Genomic DNA, 22,332 nt, shown 5'->3' on the forward strand with positions numbered 1-22,332 from the left:
TGCATATATTGTCCGACCATCACGGGACCTTTTGTTAGTCCTCAAGAACCAGAAGAAAGTATATTTGAAGAATGGCTTCGATCTGTGTTGCCCACAGTCATGATTTCTGTGTTAAAGGCTTGAGTACTGTTGTACTGCAGGGGGAAATCACCCAGCAGGCGGCTACAATCTTGCTGTCGCTCTGAACATCTCTTTATGTATAAGAGTCTGAAGAGAGTAAGTCTGTTCATCTGGCTGTACACTTCCATTCCAAGGTGTACAATGAAAAGGAAGGACATTCTTTCAAGCTGAAAGGTGCCTTTCCCTGCTAGGTTTTTAATGCTGCCTATAATCTTTACTTTTTTTACTTATTCACAAACATTGTGCTTAGAGCAAGCCGTGAAAACCCAGATTCCATCATAGATCCACCATCACACATAGAAACAATCCCTGCTGCATGGTTTCTTAAGGTTAGGGAGCTAGTGTAGTCCCCAAACTATGTGACAAATAACAGTGGCTTGTCTTTACAGTTTCCCGTAATCTCTTGAGGTGGCCCAATAGCTGTGCAAAACAGAGCGAAACTTAGATGTCATTATTTTATCTTGTGTATGTGTGCCTGTGTGAGTTGGATGTACAATGTCTTTGGAGGCCAGACGAGCATGGCAGATAGCCTGGGATTGGAGTTACAGGTGGGCACGAGCTGCCTCTTATTGGTGCTAGGAACTGAACCCTGGTCCTCTGCAAGAGCAATAAGCACCCTTAACCTGTAAACCATCTCTCCAGAGCCTAAAAATAAACGAACACTTGGACTCAGGCTTGACAGTCTGAATTTAAATTCCCCGTCGATTTAAATACTATGCACAGATAGCATTAACTGTTTTGCTGTGCGGTGCTAGGGGTTGAACCCAGAGCCTTGGAGAACTAGTCAAGCCCTATTGCTGAGCGACATCCCCAAAGCCCACACTTGCTTTTTTTTTTTTTTTTTTGGTTTTTTGAGACAGGGTTTCTCTGTAGCTTTGGAGGCTGTCCTGGAACTCACTTTGTAGACCAGGCTGGCCTCGAACTCACAGAGATCCACCTGCCTCTGCCTCCCGAGTGCTGGGATTAAAGACGTGTGCCACCAACGCCCGGCCCACACTTGCTTTTTAAGCTCTGTACTAACTCTCTGTGCACTGAAATCACTGCAAGATTAATTGATTCTGATTTTTAAAACTAAATACTTTCTATTTTAAAACATTTGTTTATTTTTGTGTGTGTGCATGTGGAGAAGGGTGCACACACACTCACTGTGTGTGTGTAGGTCAGAGAACAGCTCTTGGTTGCCTGTTCTCTCCCTCCACCAAGAAGGTTCCAGAATGGCACTCAGCTCGCCAGGCTTGGCAGTGAGCTCCCTTACCCCTGAGCTGGCTCAGTAGCCCGACCTCTTGCCTTTTTAAACACTTAAAACATTTCATTGTTTTAATTACGTGCATGTATGTGTAGCTGTGTGCACAGGAGTGCATGTGTCCACAGAGGCCAGAGGTGTCTGGTCCCCCTGGAGCTGGAATTATGGGCAGCTGTGAGCCACAAGGTGTGTGTGCTCAGAATCGAACTTGAGACCTCTGGAAGAAGCATGTGTATCCTTAAGCTCGGAGCCATCTCTCCAGTCCCTAAACTATTTTTTTTTTAGACAATAGCCACCAAACTGCAAGATTGCATTCAATGCATTACATAAACCAACCAGCAAAGCAAAACAACACAAACCAAAACAGTGAGCAAAGTCAGCCTTTCTCACATTAGTATCATCTGGGGAACATGCGAAGCTTCACCGGGGCTCTCTGAGCTAACTGGTCAAGACCCCCGTGCCACCAGGAGAGGAAGTTGAGGCACAGGTTTATCAAATGACTTGAGGTACTTGGAGAGAGGCAGAGTTCCCTGGCAGATGGTGGGCCCTTGAAGGAGAGGCACACCCCACACCCCCAGGGATGCAGAGGTGAGCTCCGTCGGCAACATTTCACTCATCAAGCTCCTCACACCCAGGAGGAGGAGCTCACAGGTCGGAGCATCCCTCATAGATCACTCGAAGGAGGAAGGGAGCAGCTTAGACATGGACCGATGTGGACACTGGGCCGGGGTGCTGCATTACCGGGAACCTCGTGCAAATTAGACATCTCTACAGTCCAAACTACTTTCCAGTTACTCAGAATCACACATCTTTTCACAGCATCCTGTAAACTGCAGGGAAGTCACAAAGCTCACTCAGGCTTTGACTCCCCCCTGAATATTTTCCTTCGTGGCATTTAAAAGCATAATTTTATATTACATAAAACCATGCCACGGGTTGTGGGGGCCCACAGTGGTAGGCAGAATTATTCTGGAGAGGCTAAAGCAGGAGGATCACTACTTCGAGGCTACACCTTTAAAGCTAGGGATGGGGGAGCATGCCTTTAGTCCCTGCACTCAGGAGGCAGAAGCAGGAGGATCTCTCTGAGTCCAAGGGCAGCCTGGTCTTCATATGAGTTCCAGAACAACATAGTGAGATCCTGTCTCAGAAAAAAAATTATCTGGCTGTTTTCGTCCTTCAATATGATTATTGCAATCATTAATTACTGCTAATTCAGAACCCACCCCCGTGGGAGGTTGACAATCCCTTGACATTCCAAGGTTTTGTCTTTTAGTATCAGCTAATACATCTTCCGAGGGGTACAAGGATTGACTCTTAGCCTCAGACACGCTAAGCAAGTGCTCTGCCATTGGGCTACGACCCCCAGTCCTCTTTTCTCATTTTTATTTGGAGATAGCGTCTAAGTCGCCCAGGTTAGCCTTGAACTCACACTGCAGCCCAAGCTAATCTTGAACATGCCATCTTCCCGCTTCATTCTTAAGTAGCCTGCACGAAACCCTGCTTGGGTGATGCATTTTTAATTTTTTTTTCCTATCAACTGTTTCAAGTTTAAGATCAGACCAAATGTATTATAGAAAACCAACGGCTTCAACAGCAAAGTCAGCATCGGTGAAGCTCACCAACTGAACGTAGAAACAAGAGTAGACATATGAGTTAGAGAATGGCCCGTTGTACAAGGCAAGAAGTGACTTCGCCTGTGTCCTGTGGCAGTTCCCATAGACAGCAGCAGGGTGCCAAAACATTTTCAAACTCACTTTCTGGGCTTCACAGGTCTGCTACGGGAACGTTTACTTCGATTCTGCCTTTCTTTTTTTGCAACATCTTATCACAAATTGCAGCGACCCGAGAACCCTTGGCACCAGGTAGACACCCCCCCCCCATCACCCAGCTAATTAAATATCCAAAGAACGGCTAGCTGGGTGGGAAGAGTGACAATAGGACATTTGTCCACTCTGCTTTTAAAGCAGTAATTCTCACTGGGCATTGGTGGGGCACTCCTTTAATCCTAGCACTCGGGAGGCAGGGGCAGGCAGATCTCTGTGAGTTCAAGGCTGGGCTGGACCGAAATACAGAGAGACCCTGTCTCGTAAAACCAAAAAAAAAAAAAAAAAAAAGCAGTAATTCCCAACCACAGGGGTCACAATCAGATGTCCTGAATGTCAGATATCTACATTACGACTCATAACAGTAGCAAAATTGCAGTTATGAAGTGGCAATGAAATAACTTTATGGTTTAGGGACATCACAGCATGAGGAATTGTATCAAAGGGCCGCAGTGTTAGGGATGCTGGGAACCACAGTCTTAGTAGATTATTCAGTGCCAGATGGCTTATATCTTCAATACACTCTACAGAACAACTTTGAGACATATTAACATTTGTGTGCGTGCATGCATGCACCTACCATGTATGTGCAGGTGCCCATGGAGGCCAGAAGGGAACGCCAGATCCGTGGGAGCAGGAATAGCAGATGGCTGAGAACTGAGTTGCAGTCCCTTCTAAAAGCAACCAGTGCTCTTAACTGCTGGCCCCTAATTTTTTTTAAGTATAAATCAAAACTCCCTGATCTGAATAGAGAGTTACAGCCTTGAAAATGGCAGGATGCCTTTGCCAACTGTTTCTTAGAGAGATTTCCTAAAACCATGTCCCCAAACCCTGCCTCCAGACTTCTCCTGCCTGAGAAATTAGTCTCCGGAGAAAGCGTAAGAGACTCCATGTTGTATCATGGGTGGGAGGGCAGAATTTAAAACTTTCTACATTGTATCTAAAGGCATCCTGGGCAAACAGCGACAAAAGGGTAGGAAGTGAAACCTAACCAGAGTTCCCCAGCCAGGAGGAGGCAGGAACTCACTAGCAGTCATTGTAAAGGGTTCATTCGACGTTAAGACCTTCGGGTCTTTTAAAAGCATAATCAAAGACACCTGCAAACAGAGTCCACATTTTCCTCTTTGAGGCACCAGAATCTGTGTGGAGAGAATTCACATGGCCTAGGAGTAGGACAGGGTACAGCACCCGGAACCAGGTGCCCCTATTAACTCAATTAGCCTTCCAAGTTGACCTCATAAAGAACAGCTATCTCCCTACACCTGGTCTGGTCCTCCTCACAAAAAAAAAAAAAATCATCATCACCATTTTGCGTTTAGGGGGTTTGCCTGCAGGTATGTCTGTTCACCACCTGCATGCAGTTCCTCTGGAGGCCAAAAGAGGGTGCTGGATCGCCCATGATTGGAGTTATAGGGGTTTGTGGTTACCACGTGGGGCTGAGGATCAAATCCGTGTCCTCTGGGAGAGCAGCCAGCGCTCTTAAGCCCTGAGCCATCTCTCCACGTCCCTCTTTCCCACTGTCAGAGGACAAAACAGTCCTGTTTCCAGCCAAGAAAATCTTTGACTTCCCTGTCTCAATTCCCCAGGGGTGTGACAGAGCCCCAGCCAGGAAGGCAAGCATGTGCCCGGGGCCTGGAGTGTTCCGTTCCTCTCATCTCCTTCTTTACAGGTAGAAAGCAGCACCTATTTCTACCTTTAATTTTCTGGTAGTTTGAGCCATGATCTCAAAATCAGTATCTGCTCAAGAATAGAGACTCTTTAAAAAGATTTCGTCTTAGGTGTGTGTGTGTGTGTGTGTGTGTGTGTGTGTGTGTGTGTGTATGTCTAGAAGAGGGCGTCAGATCTCCCCTGGAGCCGTAGTTACAGGCAGTTGTGAGCTGCTGGAGGTGGGTGTTGGGAAAAGAATTTGCATGTTCTGTAAGAACCATACATACGCCGGGCGGTGGCGGCGCACGCCTTTAATCCCAGCACTCGGGAGGCAGAGGCAGGCGGATCTCTGTGAGTTCAAAGCCAGCCTGGTCTACAGAGCGAGTTCCAGGACAGGCTCCAAAGCAATACAGAGAAACCCTGTCTTGGAAAACCAAAAGGAAAAAAAAAAAAAAAAAGAACCATACATACATGCCCTCCTACATACACACACACACACACATGTGCGCGCGCACGTCCCTGGTGTTTTTGAGACAGGGTCTCTCTGTATCGATTGCTGTCCTGGAACTCGCTCTGTAGACCAGGCTGGCCTCAAACTCACAGAGATCCACCTGCCTCTGCCTCCCTCGTGCTGGGATTGAAGGCGTGTGGCGCCACTATGCCCAGCACGCCTTACAAACTTCTAACGGGTAAGCCACCTCTCTGGCCCCAAGAATATAAATAAAAAAAAAATATGCAGACCATATTTGGTATCCTACATGTACATGTAAGAGATCTCTAAGCTTGACTCATTTGGCATAAATGAGCTTGTGGCCCCGCTTCCTTTATACTAAAAAAAAAAAAAAAGCAAAAGCCAGCTTTGGTACTAATGCCATTCTTTGAGAGAGAGAGAGAGAGAGAGAGAGAGGGAGAGAGGGAGGGAGGGAGGGAGGGAGGGAGGGAGGGAGGGAGAGAGAGAGAGAGAGAGAGAGAGAGAGAGAGAGAGAGAGAGAGAGAGAGAGAATGCTTAAAACTCCTAAAGTTCCAACTCAAAACTGGTCCATTTTGAACCATTAGATTCTGAACTCCATCTCAGCTGACCGGTTCACCGCCTCTGGTGAACCAAGGATGCCAGTAATGCCCTTTCCTGAAACTTGGGGTCAGGCAGTTGAACAGCTCTCCAGAAAACTAGTGCTCCTATTGGCTAGCAAGTAAATTCTGGGGACAGATAGGATTAAGGGCTTCAAAGAGGATTCCCCCAGCCCTCCCTCAAAAGAGGGTCAAACACTGTGGTCTAATTCTGGAATAAAATAAGCCGCTGGGAAGGAGAACGTGCCTGGTTACATGGCGGCATCCTACTGCTCATCCCCTCCCCATCCAGGGATGGGTAGGGGGAGGTCTTCTCTTGAGGCAAGCGAGCAGTGGATTCACCAGTTCCATCCACCACAGCGACTTGAAACAACCTTCTTGGTTTTCCCAAATGGGGTCACAACACCAAACCTCTCCTAGCTGCCAAGAAGTGCAATAGCATACCATAGAGAAAGCATTCTGAACCTCTATCGGCACGCTCTCCCAAAGCTTAGGCCCCAAAGGATTAAGGTGAATAAAACCCACTTACATCTTACTGCATTTTGCTTTTTGCCTAGGGAGCAAAATGGCCCCCTCGTTATGCTTGCCCCACACCTTCCCAAATTGCCCTGTCTTATGCACAGTGGGAGCTACTCACGAGGGTGAGGCCATCAAACGTGAGACACACGAGTTAACCCATCAAGCTCAATGGGATCCGGGTCACTGTGGACCGATTTCTATTAATAGGAGATAAAGCTCCTGCAGACATTAGAGGTAATGCCCTGACCGCCCTGTGCAGTTAACTCCTCTTAGACCAGTAAGCTAAAAATCAAAACATGTCTTGCCCAGGCAGATGCGTGCCTTGAAAGGATCGTGTTCATAAGCACACATCGGGTTCACTGCCTCTGTCTAACAGACCAGGCCCCCACGCCCATACTCTGGAAGGAGAAGGCGCAGCGGGTGGCCGTCGGGTGCTCAGCTCAGCTTGGCCACACATAAGGCGAGTGCCACGGCCACCAGCAGCACAGCACTGAAAACAGTGGCGGCCAGGGCCTTGCTGGGGTCGCAGGGTCCCGCTCGCTCCTCCACCGAAATGGCACCGGCCGAGGAAACACCGGACAGAAGTTCGGCGCCCGCAGCCTGCCGCGCCTGCACAGTCCAGCGGGGCACGTTGACTTTCATTTCCATGTCGTCGATCATCTCGCCCACTTGGAGGACTTCGCGCTCCAACTCGGGCAGATCGGCGACGTCGAAGTCGCCCCCGGCTTCGTGCCGCAGGCTGCGAGCGCTCAGGGCGCGCGCGGCTACCGCGGAGGAGCCGCCCGCCACCCCTGTGCGCACGAGCGGCCGGCGCGGCGCGTGCAGCGGGAAGGCGGCTCCCAGCGCCAGGGAGCGCTGCATGTCGGCCTCGAGCAGGTCCAGGCAACCCGAAAAGGCCACCCAGAGCCGCTCAAACTCTGCCCGCTCCTCGGTCGCCAAGCCCCGGTCGCGCAACGCGACCGTCAACCGGGAGCCGGTGGCCACGGCCAGCTCGCGCGCCTTCTGGCGGGTCTTCTGCAGCTCCTCGCGTAGGTCCTGCGTGTCCGCGGAGCCGCCCACGGTCAGCACCAAGTGATGGTAGCACGCCGTGGTCTTATTGAGCGCGTCCAGCAGCGCCTTGCACTCCTCCCGGGCCATGGCGCTGCCCTCCGGCGACGGTGCCCCCCAACTCGCACCCTTCAGTGTCGGAGGTCGTCTCCAGCCCCGATGCCAGCCTTGGGCTGCTCGGACCGAACGCTCCTCATGGCCTTGCCCCCTCCCCGTTCTAAACGGAGCTCTCCCGGGGACCCTCGACGTGCGCCTCCGACGTCCCCGGCGTGCAGAGGGAGTCCGGTTAGCTGCCTCCCATCCTCTCCTCCGTTTCCCCAGCCGCGCTCCGGGTCACTCGCAGTGTCTTTGCTCGACTTTCTCCTTCGCGGCGGCTCCCTGAGAAGTGCAGGGTGCAGACCCCATCCTAGGTTGACCCCAACGACTCCAGGCTGTGCGCGCCGCTTAGCTCGGGCCAAGGGAGGCAAGCAGGATCCAGTTTCCTAGGACACGCCTCCTGCCGCGGGTCTGGGCCCGGAGCTTCCTCCCCCGCCCTGGACCAGGGGGTAGGCGGGGCCCAGCAAGGGGAGGTCAAATGTGGTTTTCCCTCCTCTCCCTCTCGTGCGTTCCATCCATTGTGGTTCCGGAACCTTAGCGCCCTGCAGCTCCCAACTTTTTTTTTCCTGTTTTGAAGACGAGGAAACTTGAAACTCGGTAGAAAGAAGCTTATGCGGAGCCCCACCATGGTAGCGAGGAGACAGGACCCAGGGAACCCTGATTTTAGACCCTGTAGGCAACAGAGTACTGTGGCTCGGGGGACCGAGCACCTCCGTTCTGCGTCACCGGCAACACAGGGCGATCGGCCGGGCAGGATGGTTACCTAGGTGTGGGCTCTTCTCCACCGCCGTCCCGCCCCAGTTCAGGAACCCAGCTTGGACCCCACCCCTAGCGTCGGATCTTCCCCTTAGGTCCCGCCCTCTCGCATTCTGGGCACGCGCACTCCCCCGGCTCTGGGGCGGGGCTAGTCTGAGTAGGAAGCGCGGAGTCGCCTGAGTTCCACCTCTGACTGAACTGGACTTATGGATTGCTCTGTGTACATGTCAGTCTCGGTGATGATGACTTCTTATTGGACAGGCTGGGCCGAGGCTCCGCCCAACGGTGGAGTTAAGGGGTTGGCTGAAGCGTGGAGCTGGCCGCACCCGGGGTGGTGGGCACTCGGGTCCCGAGCCCGGAGCCTGGGAGGTGCTGCCTTAGCTCAGCGGTGAAACTATGTAGCTTCTTAAGTAAGTGTCCTCCGAGGGTGTCCCCCTGCGCCTCCCTACTCTCCCGGGAGGGCGCGGAGGTCGGCGGGGATCCGGAGCGGAAGGGGGGAGGGGTTCCCTGCGCTGAGCCGGAGCCCCGGGGCAGGGCTGATGGGGCCCCGGGGCCGGGGACTCGTTGAGGGCTGAGCCTCTCCCGTCCCCTTCTAGTTCCTCTGCTGTCCGCAGCGGGGCGCGCCTGGCCCACGATGCCCTCCGAGTCCCGAGGGAAGGCAAGGGAGGGCTCCACGGCAGGCCCGGGTCCCGGGACTTGGCTCAGGGGACAGAGTCGTCGCTCACAGGTCGTGTGACCTGGGAGGTTTTCTGGTGCCAACCTGGATGCTTGGGGAGCAGGCTGTGTGTCCAAGTCCCAGTCTAGGCCGGGCTGTTTGTGATCTTCGCGGGGGGGGGGTAGAGGAAGAGAGAGGGTATCCCTGCCTGCTTCTCACGTGGCGCCCGTCCTCTTGCCCAGTGGGTAGAAAATACTTCTGGAAAACTCTTAGGTAGTGGTCTGTTCAGTTTCTTGGGGTTGAAAACGGACTGTCCATTACGCGCGCGCGCCCCGCGCGCGCTCCAGGCGGTGCCCCTCTAGTCCCGCGTCCAGCTGCAGGGGGACATGGACACTCAACGCCGGGGAGCGGTGGTAGCAAGGGACACATCCTCGAGGAGCGAGGGGGACTCAGGGTGTGAGGGCTGATGAGACTGGACAGACACAGTGCTCAGTGGCTGAGAGTTGTTTCGTTCTGTGGAGAGGCTCCACTGTGCTCTTTAAACGTGGTCGACTTCCCACTGACTCTGGAGCGCAGCACTGCAGATTTGCATTTTGAGAGTCCTCCAGTTTGGGCCGTGGTGGCCTGGCAACTCGAACCCCACCCAGTACTTACTGTCACTTAGGAGTCGGCCCGCTAGCCAGTTCGGCTGGCCGTTTGCATCCAGAACTTGGATGCTGTGGGGCTTGGCCATTCTCTGGAGAGGATGGTGGCAGGCACACAGGGGCCACTCCAAGTTGGTGAGGTCACTTGGGTGTGGTTCATCGGGACAGGTGTATGTGAGATCTGGGAGACAGAGGTAGAGCATCGTCTTGAAGTTGGGTGATTGTGTTCCCAGGTTAGACCCTGGGTGGGCCCTCCAGCCGTGTTGCCGGAGCCGTGTTGTCTCACCTGAAGTCACACTGCGGGCAAGGAGAGTAGCAGTGGGTGTCTTCGCAGGCCCTGGGCTGGAGGCCGTGGGCCTGGACCTCTGTGTGCCCACGGAACTGTGCTTGCTTACAGCAGGCTGCCGCAGGCTTTTTTGTTATTGATTTGTGTGCGTGCTGGCCAATGATTTTGTGCTGTTAGGACACTCCCCTATTATTAGCTGGTGACATTAGGCTGGTGTCCAGTAACGTCTTCCTCTTCGAGGGGTGCCGAGGAACTCGAAGCAAGCAATTACAGACAGCAGCCTTAGAGAGGAATCTGGACTAAATGTTGTTGTGAGGCTGGCCGGCTGCCTTTGGGAGATGCTAGGGAACCGCCTTCAGGGTGCCTGTCCATCTGCCGGAGACCCTGGAGAGTAGATGGGGCTGCATGGTGGCTGCCGGGTGATAGTGTGGCATTCTGAGTAGTGATGGTAGCCCTCCAAGCTTAACTGCCCCCTGGCAGTCCCTCCCGCAACATTGTACATTTCAGTGTCACTGTGTTTGATCCGCTTTGAACGTCTTGTTTATTTTGGGCTCCTTTCCTTTTTGACCTGCATGGCTGCTGCCTGGGACCAACCCTTTACCCACCTGGGCAAGACAGCTGTCCTCTTGGCTTTGTAACAGCGTCCCAGTGAGCCAAATGCAGGGTTTGAAGAAAGATATAGCCGGGATCCGTAAATATTTACAGACCCAGGAGGATGCAGGTGACTACACCCCCCCATGCTTCCGTTGATATCATAAATGGATGAATAGAAAGTTTTCCTTTTTGGTCCCCCCCACACACACTTCGAATCACTTATCACTGGAGAGCATTGCTCATCACTTGGCCAGTGTGCCTGGTTATGGTCCTCCAAGGGCAGAGATAGCCACACTTGGTCAGGAGTGCCTCTCTGGGAGCCACGGACCCTCTGTGTTGGATTCTGGAGGCAGGACTTCATTCTGTTACCAGATGGGTCCTGACCACCCAGACTTTACCCGGGTTGGCAGGACAGGTTGAAGACCACAAAACCACACTGAACCGTGCACACTCTCCCCCTGAAATGTTCAGACTAGTTTGGGTGCCCCTTACAGCTATCTCGTTCACAGGGTAAGCTAGCCTCGGGTGGATCAAGTTCAGGGGTATTTGGCATTTCTGATGAATGCTACCGACTTTTCTGTTAGTTATTTTATGGTTGGAGGTCTGGCAGGGGTGGTCAAGACTCCTGGGGTGCTTGGAGTCTTAGTAGTTTTATGGATGCGTCTTGCTTAATTAAAATTTCTTTATCCTGGCCGGGTGGTGGTGGCGCACGCCTTTAATCCCAGCACTCGGGAGGCAGAGGCAGGCGGATCTCTGTGAGTTCGAGGCCAGGCTGGACCGACAGCCTCGAAAACAATACAGAGAAACCCTGTCTCGAAAAACCAAAACCAAAAACAAAAACAAAATTTCTTTATCCTGGTTTTCTGTGCTCACACAGACCCCCTGACCTCCCGAATCCTTAGCATTGCTCCGGTGATGTTTTCATCTCAGACCCCTTCCATTCCCTGCTATTCCTGTTCGTCTCTGGCCTTATCTCCTAGCTGGGGAGTGACAGTTTTGGGGCTTTGCCAGCGTGGCGTGTCCTTCCCCAGCTTGATCTCGACATAACGCACACACATCCTGTTTCTCAAGTGGTTTTTTTTTTTATCCAAAGCATCTTCTCCTGCTCACACTGCCCCGTGAGCCGACTATCAGAAACCAGGAAGAAATGCGGTTCCCCCATGACTCTGTCCCCTCAAAAAACAGAAGCATCCTCTGCTTCTTCTGTTGGGGACCCATAAAAGGATTAGCTAGGCTCCAGCAGTAATGGAATTCAATGAACCAAACACCCGAACTGCTGCTGAGATCTCCCAGGGGGGGCCCGAGGAGGGATTTGTTTGCGCCCTTTTTTTTTTTTTTAATTCTAGGTTCTTCTTAAAAGTCTCGTTTGCAGGTAGCGCCTTGGATCGGGCCCCAGCAGGGCCAGTAATCAATTTAGCTCTCGCCGGGCCAAGAGATTTGGTGTGGGGCCTGTGTGGCTGGCTGCCAAGCAGACTTTTTCCATCTGGGGAGATGGAGTTTGGGCCTGTCCATTTGTGGCTGACGACATAACCCTTTCCAGGTGTTATTCCCTCTGTCACTAAAGGCGTTATTCTAAACATTGGTTTTGTGTGTGTGTATGTGTATAGAAATTCGAGGACAGGAGCTGGAGAGGTGACTCAGTTGGTTAAAAGAGCATTGGCTGCTCTTGTAGAGGACCCAGGTTCAATCCCCCCCCCCACAGTCTGGGACACCAGTTCCAGGGAGATAATGACGCCCTCCTCTGGCCCCCACATGTACCAGGCATGCGCTTGGCTCGCAGACGTACATGCAGGAAAACACGGGCTTTGGGGCTTGAACTAAGGTCATCAGGGTTGGCGGCAAGCGCCTTTATCCACGGGAGCCCTGTTTCTCATGGCCACGTTAATCTTAATTTTAAAATAATGACCATATGTTGAAAGTATATTTAGGATAGGTCACAGTGTGCAAGCTGTTAAAACATCAGTTTCCGGCTGTTTTAAGTGTGGCTCCTACTAGACGTTTATATTACACACATGTATCGGCCGTGGTGGTGCATTATCTGTAGTCCTGGATGCTTAAGAGACTTGGGTTGCCAAGATCACGTAAGCCCAGGGGTTTGAGACCATGTGGGTACGAGAAAAAAAAAAAACAAAACAAGCACAGCCAGCTGGCAAGGTGGTGTCGCCAGCAAATGCACTCGCCACCCAGCCCCTGAGGCTCTGAGTCCCGTCCCCAGGACCTGCCCATATGTTGGGAGGAGAGAAGCAAGCCCTGGGAGTTGCCCTTTGACCTCCACATATAACACTGCAGTGTGTCGTGAAAAACAAAAAGAGAAAATGTGGTAATTCAAAATAACTACAATGAAAGACTTCCGTCTAGCCATATGGACCCCCCACCCCACTCGTGTCTGTAATTCCATTTTTTTTACCTACCTCTTTTTGAACTGGTCCAGACCATTGAAAACACGAGTGGGAGTTGAAATAGGACAGACGGACAGACACACACACACACACACACACACACACACACACACACACACACACGAGGACCTGGAGTGTGCCAAAAACAGCTTTCCCAGCTGCTGTGAAAGATGGAGATTTTTGCCAAAAGTGATGTGTTGGGGCGGTTGGCTTACCATATGGAAAGATGAAACTTAGCTGCCGATTTATAGCATGTGTAAAAATAAAAGCCAGATGGGTTGGATTTGGGAGTGTGAGAACGTCTAGGGTCTTTCTAAGTTATGTGGGGCTGCATTTGTGGAACTGCAGGGGACCTGGCCCCGGGTGGCCTTTGTTGTGTAAGCTAGTTAAAGTGTACCATCTGCCCTTGTCTCATTTTTCTCTGGATGTTCTTGTCCGCCTCACCTGTTTTAAGGGTGTGAGTGCATTTGGCTCCTGTTTAGCGGTGTTTACAGATCACTTAGATGACCCCTCTCCTCCTCCACTCCCCCCCCCCCACAGTTAAGTCAGGCCACAGGGCTGGCTCCAAATGAAAACACATGGAGAAAGCTGGGTGTGTAGCATTGTAGACCTGCTCCAATCCCAGAGCTAGGGAGACTTGAGGCAAGAGAATCCTGACTTTGAGATCAGGTGGGAGTAGGTACGTACGTTGGGAGACTCTTAATTCAAAACAACGGAGTCCAAGTGTTTGGGCATTTAGCTCATTGGCAAGCTCAAGACCTGGGGTTCAGCCCTCAAAACTGCGTGTGCCTGTGCATGTACACATGGGCAGGTGAGTGACACAACCAAAAAAAAAAAAAAGCCACAAAAAAAGCCAAGAACCAACTATGCTGGGCTTGGTGGCAAAAGCCTTTTATCCCAGCACTTGGGAGACAGAAGCAGGTGGGTCTCTTTAAGTTCAAGATCAGCCTGGTCTACAAGAAGTGAGTTTGGGGCTGACTGGTACACAGTGAGGCCCCGTCTGTATTCACAGCATTTTTTCCTCCCTTATCCCAGGAAGCTCACCTGGCCCCCCCTGAAATCCATATGGCTCTCTATGACGAAGACATACTGAAGAACCCTTTCTACCTGGCCCTCCAGAAGTGGCGCCCTGACTTGTGCAGCAAGGTGGCCCAGATCCACGGCGTTGTAAGTCTACCCACCCTGAGGGGTTTTGCTCACAAGCATGTGAGCCGTGTCAGAAATGTGGCAGGCTGATGAGACATTTAGAGGACACCAAGCTGCCAAGTTCAGCAAGGCCCTGGGTGTTAACCGCATGGTGGGGGACCACTCAGGCTGCTGCCTGGTGGAAACAGCCTCCTGGGACTGAAGTCTGGCGTCTTAGTTAGGGTTTCTGTTGCTGGGATGGAACACCACGACCAAAAAAGCAAGTTGGGGGGCGGGGTTTGTTTGGCTTGGGCTTAAGCATTGCTGTTCATCCCTTCCTTCCTTCCTCTCCCTCTCTCTATCTCCCCCTCTCTGTCTCCCCCTGTCTCCCCCTCTCTCTCCCTCCCTCCCTTCCATCTTTCATTCCTTCCTTCTTTTCCTTTTTTTTTCTGACTTTTTAAGACAGGGTTTCTCTGTATTGTTTTGGAGGCTGTCCTGGAACTCGCTCTGTACACCAGGCTGGTCTCGAACTCACAGAGATCCGCCTGGCTCTACCTCCGAGTGCTGGGATTAAAGGCGTGTGCCACCAGTGCCGCCCGACAACTTAACTGCTCTCTTGTACAGCTCAGGGACACCTGCTCAGGGGTGACACTGCCGATGGAGAGCTGGGCCCTCCCATGTTAATCATTAATCAAGGAAGTGCCCTATGGGCCAGTATGAGGGAGGCATCTTCTCGGTTGAAATTCCCTCTTTCCGGATAACTCTAGCTTGTGTTGGGTTGACAAAATAAGACAAAACAAAAAACAGGACAGTGGACTTTCTTCTTTTTCTTTTTTAGTGCCAAGGAGGAAAATCAGGACTTTGTACATGTTAGGCAAATACTCTATCATTGAGCCACACCCCCAGCCCCTCACTGGAGGATTCTAGGCAGGGGCTCTACCACTGAGCCACACCCCAGCCCTTCACTGGGGGATTCTAGGCAAGTGAACTGTGCCTCTATCCCAGCGTCTTGTGTGTATGAGAATTTGTGTGTATAAGGATACGTGTATATGAAGTGTGTGTGTGTGTGTGTGTGAGATTCCTCAGACACTACCTTTTTTTGTATTTGATACAGGGCCTCTTGTTGGATTATGAGAGATCCGTGTAGCTAGGCTAGCTGGCCTCCTAGTCCCAGGGCTGTCTGCCTCCTCAGCTCTGGGTGTGTGTGTGTGTGTGTGTGTGTGTGTGTGTGTGTGTGTGTGTGTGTGTACCACCAGACCTGTTTTGTTGTGTTTTTTTTTCTTTCACCTGAGTTCTAGGGTTGAGTTGGGCCCCACACCTCACTGACCGAGCTATCCTTGAAGCTCATTCTGGGTTTTATGTTTAGTAATTTTTCTTCATTAGGCATCAACCAGATATATTTTTTTTTATTTGTATTTGGGATGCCTTAGATTTCATTATTAAAAAAAAACAGAGGCAGAGCATGACGAGACAGGCCAGTAATTCACGCGTGCTGCTGGCTGAGGGCACATGGTGAGTTTGGGGCTGGCATATACTGTGTATTGAGACTCTCTCATAAAACCCCAGTGGACAGATAAGCAAACAAGGGGCCAGAGAGAAGGCTTGGTGGCTGAGAGCGCGTCAGGACCCAAACTCAGTGCTTCAATTACAGATGCTCACCGCCATGCTCAGCCCTTCTTTTGAAACGGTACAATGCTCTAGCCCCTCCCGAGATCTATGGGATCTACCTGAGGTCCACACTGCATGCATAGCTAGAAGTTTCTGGCCAACCGTGGAATGAACTGCTCTGCCAGCACACTCTGGGTGGGGCTGGAGCTGGGTGGCTCGATCTGCCGCCCCCCCCTGTTGCTCATGGTTCGTGGGATGGGGCGGGTGGCTCACAGACTGTCCGCCTGTGGGTCGGTGGGCTCTGCGTGTTTCTTAGCTGAGTGTCGCAGTTGCCTCTAGAAGGTTCCTCGTCCTAACAGTCACTTCTGAGAGAATACCGCCTGGTGTCAGCAGTCTCGTGCTTACTTTCTGTCCCACGAACTTGCCAGTGGGCCCAAGAATTAATCGGCCTAGCCAGTCTTCTCTCTGGAGATCTGGAACCCTTTATGGGTACAGCGTTAGCTTTTCTTATCGCTGTGACAACAAGCCAGACGGGAGCGACCCAAGGAGGAAGGGTTTATTGGGGGGGGGTCGAGGTTTCAGAGGGTTCCATCCCGTCACACTGCGGAAGGCATGGCGGTATTCGTGACGGCCGCAGTGCTTGGCAGAGACGTCCCCACACCATGGAGGAAACTGGGGGGGGGGGGCACGCGTGTGTAGGAACTGGAACCAGGTGGAAACAGAACCCTCAGAGGCCCACCATTGGCGACACCAGGCTCCTCCTCCTCCTAAAGGCTCCACAGACTCCTTGATGGCGGTGTAAGCTGCAGAAGAAGTATTTAAGACGTCTCAGGTTCAAGGCATAACCATGCAATGTTAAGAAAAGATCATCAACTCACCATTAAAAACTGTGTTCCGCTGGGTGTTGGTGGCGCAAGCCTTTAATCCCAGCACTCGGGAGGCAGAGGCAGGCGGATCTCTGTGAGTTCGAGACCAGCCTGGTCTACACAGCTAGTTCCAGGACAGCCTCCAGAGCCACAGAGAAACCCTGTCTCGAAAAAACAAAAAAAAAAAAACAAAAAAACTGCGTCCCAGCTTGGGGAGATGGCCTGGTAGGCTAAGGGCACTGAGGACCCGGGTTTGACTCCCGAATGGTGGCTCACAGCTGTCTGTAACTCTGGTTCTAGTGGACCCAACGCCCTGTTCTGGGGGCTCTGCGGCCAGTGTATGCGTGCAGTGTAGGCAAAACACCTGAACATACAAAACTAAAGCGATGGAATGATAAATAGGTGTCTGTAGTGTCAGCAACCTCTGACACTTCTCCCCCGCAGCCAAGCTGGCGAGATACCTGCCCTGCTGGTCTGTGCTAGCCGCTCCCACACACAGCCCTGCCGCCGCTGCTCAAGCTGGCTGCCTTCCAGGATGCCTCTTCCCCGGAGGACTCTTCTCGTGGAAATTCCTTCTCCCGCACTCCCGCGGGCCACCCACAGCTGTTCCAATAACGGCTTCTTGCTTTATTGTCCAGGCTGATAACGCACCCAGGGCTTCCGGAGTGGCTCCGGCAGGTCTGTCTCCTGGGACTCTCATCCATGGGCTGCTGCTCCCTGACCTTGTAGGAGAGATAATATACTTAAGATCTACCCCAAGCTGAGACGGCACCCAACACCCCACCCCACCCGCACCCTTCAGCGACTCGGCATTCATCAGGATGAGTAAAATAAATTCATTCAGGGTTACTTACACAGCAGTGGGTCGCCGCAGACAGCTACGTTGTTTTTGTTTTCGTTTCGTTTTCATTATTTTTATTTCATGTGCGTTCGTGTCTTGCCTGCATGTAAGTCTCCGTGAAGGTGCCAGGTCCTCTGGAATCACGGGGAGTTACGAGCCGCCTTGTGGGTGCTGGGAACTGAACTCACAGTCCTGTGGAAGAGCAGCCAGGGCTCTTAGAGGCCCCTCCCCCTGTCTCCAGCCCCCATGGCCACATTTTCCTCAAGTTGACAACCCACCACTTTTTTCCCGTCAGATTCCTGCTTTCATAATTACTCTGAGCATAAATGGAGAGTCAGTGGAGACTTCGGTTCAGGTGCTAGCCAGTGTCGAGGCAGGGCGGGTGACGGATAGGCTCAGATGATGTGTCGTGACGGTGCCGGCAACGCCAGACCTGGGGAAAGCTGGGTGATACTGATCAGACACACTGCCGGTGCGGCAAAAACTGCCCATGCTCTCTCTCCCTTGGAACAGGAAGGGGTTGCCCCCCCCCCCCACCTGCCATGTCTGGGGAAGGGGAAGTGTCTGGAATTGGAGGGTTGCCCTGTGCAGTCAGCAAATGTTGACTTACTCCCTCCGCCTGGCGTGCCTTGTGATGTGGGAGCCCTGTGCCGAGGGGGGGGGGCATGGGAAGGTGTGCCAGCCAGCAGACAGGATGTAATTTTAATTCCGGTGGGCGGAGCTTCTCCTGGTCCCATGGAGGCCAGAAGGCGGCCCAGAGTAGGACTGTCGGGGGAAGGTGTGTCGCGCTCCTCAGTGCATCACTGGTGGTCCAGACATTAAATGCCTCAAGCACCGACTGCCTCTAGGCATTCCCTTGGCTGGGACCCCCTTCTGCATGCGCTGAGCGTGTGCTGCTCATGTATGTAGTTGTGGGGCCCCCAGGAGAGCCCAGGAGTTGTTTCCCATTTCAGAGTTGATACCCGAACGCCTCTCTTTATTTTACAATTGGAATCTCAGATCTGAGCGGTCTGGAGAGATAGCGCTCAGCAATTAAGAACACTTGCAGCTCAATCTTGAGGTCCAGAGTTCGGGTCCCATCACCCAAGTGCCTGTAACTACAGTTTCAAGGAATTGGACAACAACCTTTTCTGGCACCTGTGTGCACCCAAACACACACAAGCTATCCTAAAAAACAAATGCATACAATTTCAGACTTTTTTTTTTTTCTTTTCTTTTTGAGACAATATCCTAGGCTGGCCTTGAATTTACTGAGGGTGACTTTGCGCCGATGAGCCTCCTGCCTGGACTTCATTGAGTGCTGGAATTACAGGCATGTGTCCATTTTTTATTTTAAAATGCCGGGGACTCAGAGCCGGGCGGTGGTGGTGCATACCTTTAATCCCAGCACTCAGGAGTCACTCTAAAAGGTATAGAATAGAATTTAGAGACAATAAAGGAAGTTTTATTTTTCCTGAATATAAACAGTGAAGACATGAACATCAGAAATTAACCGTGCTCTGAGAAAGCTGGGCGTTGGTGGCACACGCCTTTAATCCCAGCACTCGGGAGGCAGAGGCTGGAGGATCTCTGTGAGTTCGAGGCCAGCCTGGTCTACAGAGCGAGTTTCAGGACAGTCTCCAAAACAATACAGAGAAATCCTGTCTCAAAAAACCAAAAAAAAAAAAAATCTTTCTACAAATAATGTTTTTTCACTTAGGAGGCAGAGACAGGTGGATCTCTGTGACTTTAAAGCCAGCCTGGTCTACAGAGTGAATTCCAGGACAGCTAGGGCTACACAGAGAAACTCTACCCCCCCCCCAAATAGTTTTTAAAAAGAAAATGGGAAACTAGGAAGTAATTAGGGAAATATGTAGCAATTGGCATTGGTGGATAACAATGCATTGTGGTTGTGCTTTCTATTTTAGTTTTATTTTTCAAAACTTATATATATATGTGCATGTCTATGTGTGGGTTTGTGCATGTGAGTGCAGTGCCAGCAGAGGGCGTTGGATCCCCGGCAGCTGGAATGACAGGTGGTCGTAAGGTGGCTGACCTGACGTGGGTGCTGGGAGCATTGCTATGTGCTCTCAACCACTGAGCCATTTCTCTGTCCCATGTGTGCCCCCCCCCCGTCCTATTTCTTAAAAGAAGCCTTATTGTTCAGAAACGCATTCCTAAAAATATATAGGGATGAGTCACTTCTCTACCTTATGTAACTTTCTGGGATTTTCTTCAAAATACCCAGACTTCAGGGATAGATAAAGATGATACATGATTCGCCACTAAATTCCTGCTTTTTGAAGCTGGATGGACACCTGGAGCTCGCTACATTGTTTCCTAGTAGAAATTAAATAAATTGAACTGGGAGTGGGCGGCTCACACCTTCAATTCCGGTGCTCGCTCGGAGGCAGAGACAGGGGGATCTCTGTGCGTTCAAAGCCAGTCCAGTCTACAGAGTGAGTTCCAGGACAGCCAGGACTACATAACAGAGAGACTGTGTCCCAAAAAGAATATTTCAAAGAAAGAAGGAAGGAAAGAAAACTTAAACTAGTTAGGGCTATAGGAGACGGCTCAGAGAGCAAGTGAGTTTGCTGCCAGTCACAACAAGCTCCTCCTCCAGCCTTAACCAGGGCCATTTTCCGGGTGATGCTGGCATCCCTATGCAGGTCCCCAGCATGCCAAGATGCCAGGTGAGCCTCCCTGGAGACAGTCCGGGTGCTGACGCCACACACAGCCCGCTGTCTAGAGCTGCTCCCCCTTTTGTTTCCCAGGTCTTGGTGCCCTGCCGGGGAAGCCTGCCCAGCAGTGTCCAGTCATCTTGCCAGTTCGAGTCCTACGTTTTGGTGCCCACTGAAGGACACTTTCAGACCTTAGATGGAAAGGTACTCGTTTCTCGGGTGGCTTAGAGTTGCTGGGGGGTTGGGGGAGCAGGCAGAGGCAAGGTAACACTGTTTCTCAGCCTTTTAGATTGTTAGCATCCGACATTGGGTTTTGTATGTACAATAGCAGCTTTTGGAATGGGTCAGGGGGCCCCTGACTTTGTTAGGGAGGCTTGGAGACAGGAGGCCGTGGTAATAGTGACTAGGACCTAGACTCTGCCGTGGGGGGTGGCATGGGGACCAGAATTCTTCCCTCCATCCCTCTCTCAGCCAAGAGGAGTCGTCTACCTGTATGTTGGGGGTCCCGGGTACACCCCTTCTCAGGTCTGTATCTCACTGAGTTATTTCTTTCGTCGTGGGTTTTTTTTTTGTTTGTTTGTTTTTGTTTTTGTTTTTGTTTTTTGAGACACGTTCTCACTTTGTAGCCCTGGCTGTCCTGGAACTCACTCTGTAGACCAGGCTGGCCTCGAGCTCACGGACATCAGCCTGTCTCTGCTTCCCAAGTGCGGGACTGAAGGTGTATGCCACCATGCTTTACCCATATTTATTTTTGATTCAGGGTTTTTGCTGTATGTCCTGGGCTGGCTTGGAACTCATGATCCTCCTGCCTCAGCCTGAGTGTTAAGATTACAGGCATGAGCCACCGTGCACAGTTGTGTGTGTTGTTTTTTGTTTGTTTGCTTGCTTGCTTTGTAATGGAAGCAGGTAGCATCTAAAAGGTGGGTTATTGAGCCGGGCGTTGGTGGCGCACGCCTTTAATCCCAGCACTCGGGAGGCAGAGGCAGGCGGATCTCTGTGAGTTCGAGACCAGCCTGGACTACCGAGCGAGTTCCAGGACAGCCTCCAAAGCCACAGAGAAACCCTGTCTCGAAAAAAACAAAAAACAAAAAACAAAAAACAAAAAACAAAAAAAATAAAAGGTGGGTTATTTTATTTGTACTTGGCTGGCTCCATTCTCCCAACTCATGCATGTCTGGGGGGAGGGATGGGGGGGCCCAAGCCGCCATAACTACTGGAGTTGGTCTGCACTTTGGGCCCAGGGCCTGAGCATCTGGGGCTCGTGGGTACCGTGGCAGGTCTGGGAGGGTGCAGTTATCGGTTAGCCTGCTCAGGCGGTGTCGGCATCCCTGTGGCTCATGATGCCTGACACATGACTGTCACATATTCTCTTACCACATCTGTGCCTCCCTCTCTCGTACGTGTCCAAGTGACCCACACGGGGGCGGAGTCATAGACTCTGCCTGTGAGTACCTTTCGGGAAGAGGCTGCGAGGGGTCTCTGTGGCCGCCACCCCCTAGCTGGTCCAGTGATGTTCTTCTTGATTCCAGGGTGTCCTCATTGAGGGAAACAGGATTAAGCTAGGAGCTGGTTTTGCTTGTCTTCTCTCTGTGCCCATCCTCTTTGAAGAGACCTTTTACAACGAAAAAAGAAGAGAGTTTCAGCATCCTCTGCATCGCCCATCCGTTGGAAAAGAGAGAGACTTCAGGTGCCGGGGGAAGGACCGCCCTTTTCTCCCAAGAAAGAGCCTGTGCACAGAGACATCTCCCCCCCCCCACAGCTGTTAAAAGCTTGCATGTCACACACGAAACATATCAAAGAGCCTGCTAGAGACGGGCTAGAGAAGTTCCCCTCTGGAACTTGCCCTAAGGCTTCCCTTGGCTGAGGCGATGTGGGTTGAGGCTGCTGTGTCGGCTGTGAATAGGATTCCAGGGGGTACACAGTAGAGGTCCCCCCTACTGTGATAATTGGTGACGAGGGTTGTCCCTGGAGCTGTGCAGAGCTGGGGCCCTGGCTTTGCATCTGGGCCTCAGCCTCAGGGTTTAACTTTGTGGCATTAGCTGGCTGCACCGTTGTCTCGCTGAGGGCTCCCTGGATTTCAGTGGATTGTTTAGTTGCCCCGGGAAACGGCACAGTCCCTGTGCCAAATGCGCCGTGAGCTCTCGAATTGCCAGGAGTCAGCTTCTCCTCGGCCCCATGGGTCCTACATAAGGGTCACAGATTCATGTGATTTTTTTTTTGTTCCCTGAGAAGACCTTGCGTGGCTTTCTGGACTCTGGGATCTCCTTCAGCTGAGCTGTTTTCTTGGGCAGTATTTTGAAATTGTGGACATTCCCTTACCTTCTTCCCTGGTCCC

General features: G+C 51.8%; 2 protein-coding genes and 1 long non-coding RNA gene across 4 annotated transcripts in view; 1 reads left to right on the forward strand and 2 right to left on the reverse strand.

Annotated features, from left to right (window-relative positions):
* Positions 1-5,784: 5,784 nt before the first annotated feature.
* LOC101824019 (regulator of G protein signaling 9 binding protein) lies at positions 5,785-8,612 on the reverse strand. Its single transcript, XM_040735542.1, has one exon. The coding sequence runs from the start codon at positions 7,555-7,557 to the stop codon at positions 6,856-6,858; it is 702 nt and encodes a 233-aa protein (XP_040591476.1). The 5' UTR covers positions 7,558-8,612; the 3' UTR covers positions 5,785-6,855.
* Positions 8,595-22,332, forward strand: part of Ankrd27 (ankyrin repeat domain 27) — a 46,861-nt gene continuing 33,123 nt past the window's right edge. The window contains 5 exon segments of the mRNA XM_040735541.1: positions 8,595-8,729; positions 13,933-14,064; positions 20,091-20,201; positions 21,527-21,622; positions 21,624-21,684. Coding sequence (XP_040591475.1) covers positions 13,963-14,064; positions 20,091-20,201; positions 21,527-21,622; positions 21,624-21,684 — 370 coding nt within the window. The 5' untranslated portion in view covers positions 8,595-8,729; positions 13,933-13,962.
* On the reverse strand, positions 16,173-18,192 carry LOC121136018. Of its 2 annotated transcripts, XR_005873147.1 has the most exons (4): positions 17,653-18,192; positions 17,351-17,529; positions 16,958-17,218; positions 16,173-16,433 (listed from the first exon to the last, which is right to left on the reverse strand). It is a non-coding gene; the product is annotated as an uncharacterized LOC121136018 (long non-coding RNA). The 2 variants fall into 2 exon arrangements; XR_005873146.1 differs by having other exon boundaries at positions 17,351-18,192.

This window comes from Mesocricetus auratus, unplaced genomic scaffold (assembly GCF_017639785.1).
Source record: "Mesocricetus auratus isolate SY011 unplaced genomic scaffold, BCM_Maur_2.0 Super-Scaffold_100046, whole genome shotgun sequence".
Lineage (NCBI taxonomy): Eukaryota > Metazoa > Chordata > Mammalia > Rodentia > Cricetidae > Mesocricetus > Mesocricetus auratus.

Coding starts and splice junctions, on each gene's coding strand:
- LOC101824019 (XM_040735542.1), bottom strand. CDS start 7,557: ATGGCCCGGGAGGAGTGCAAGGCGCTGCTGGACGCGCTCAATAAGACC.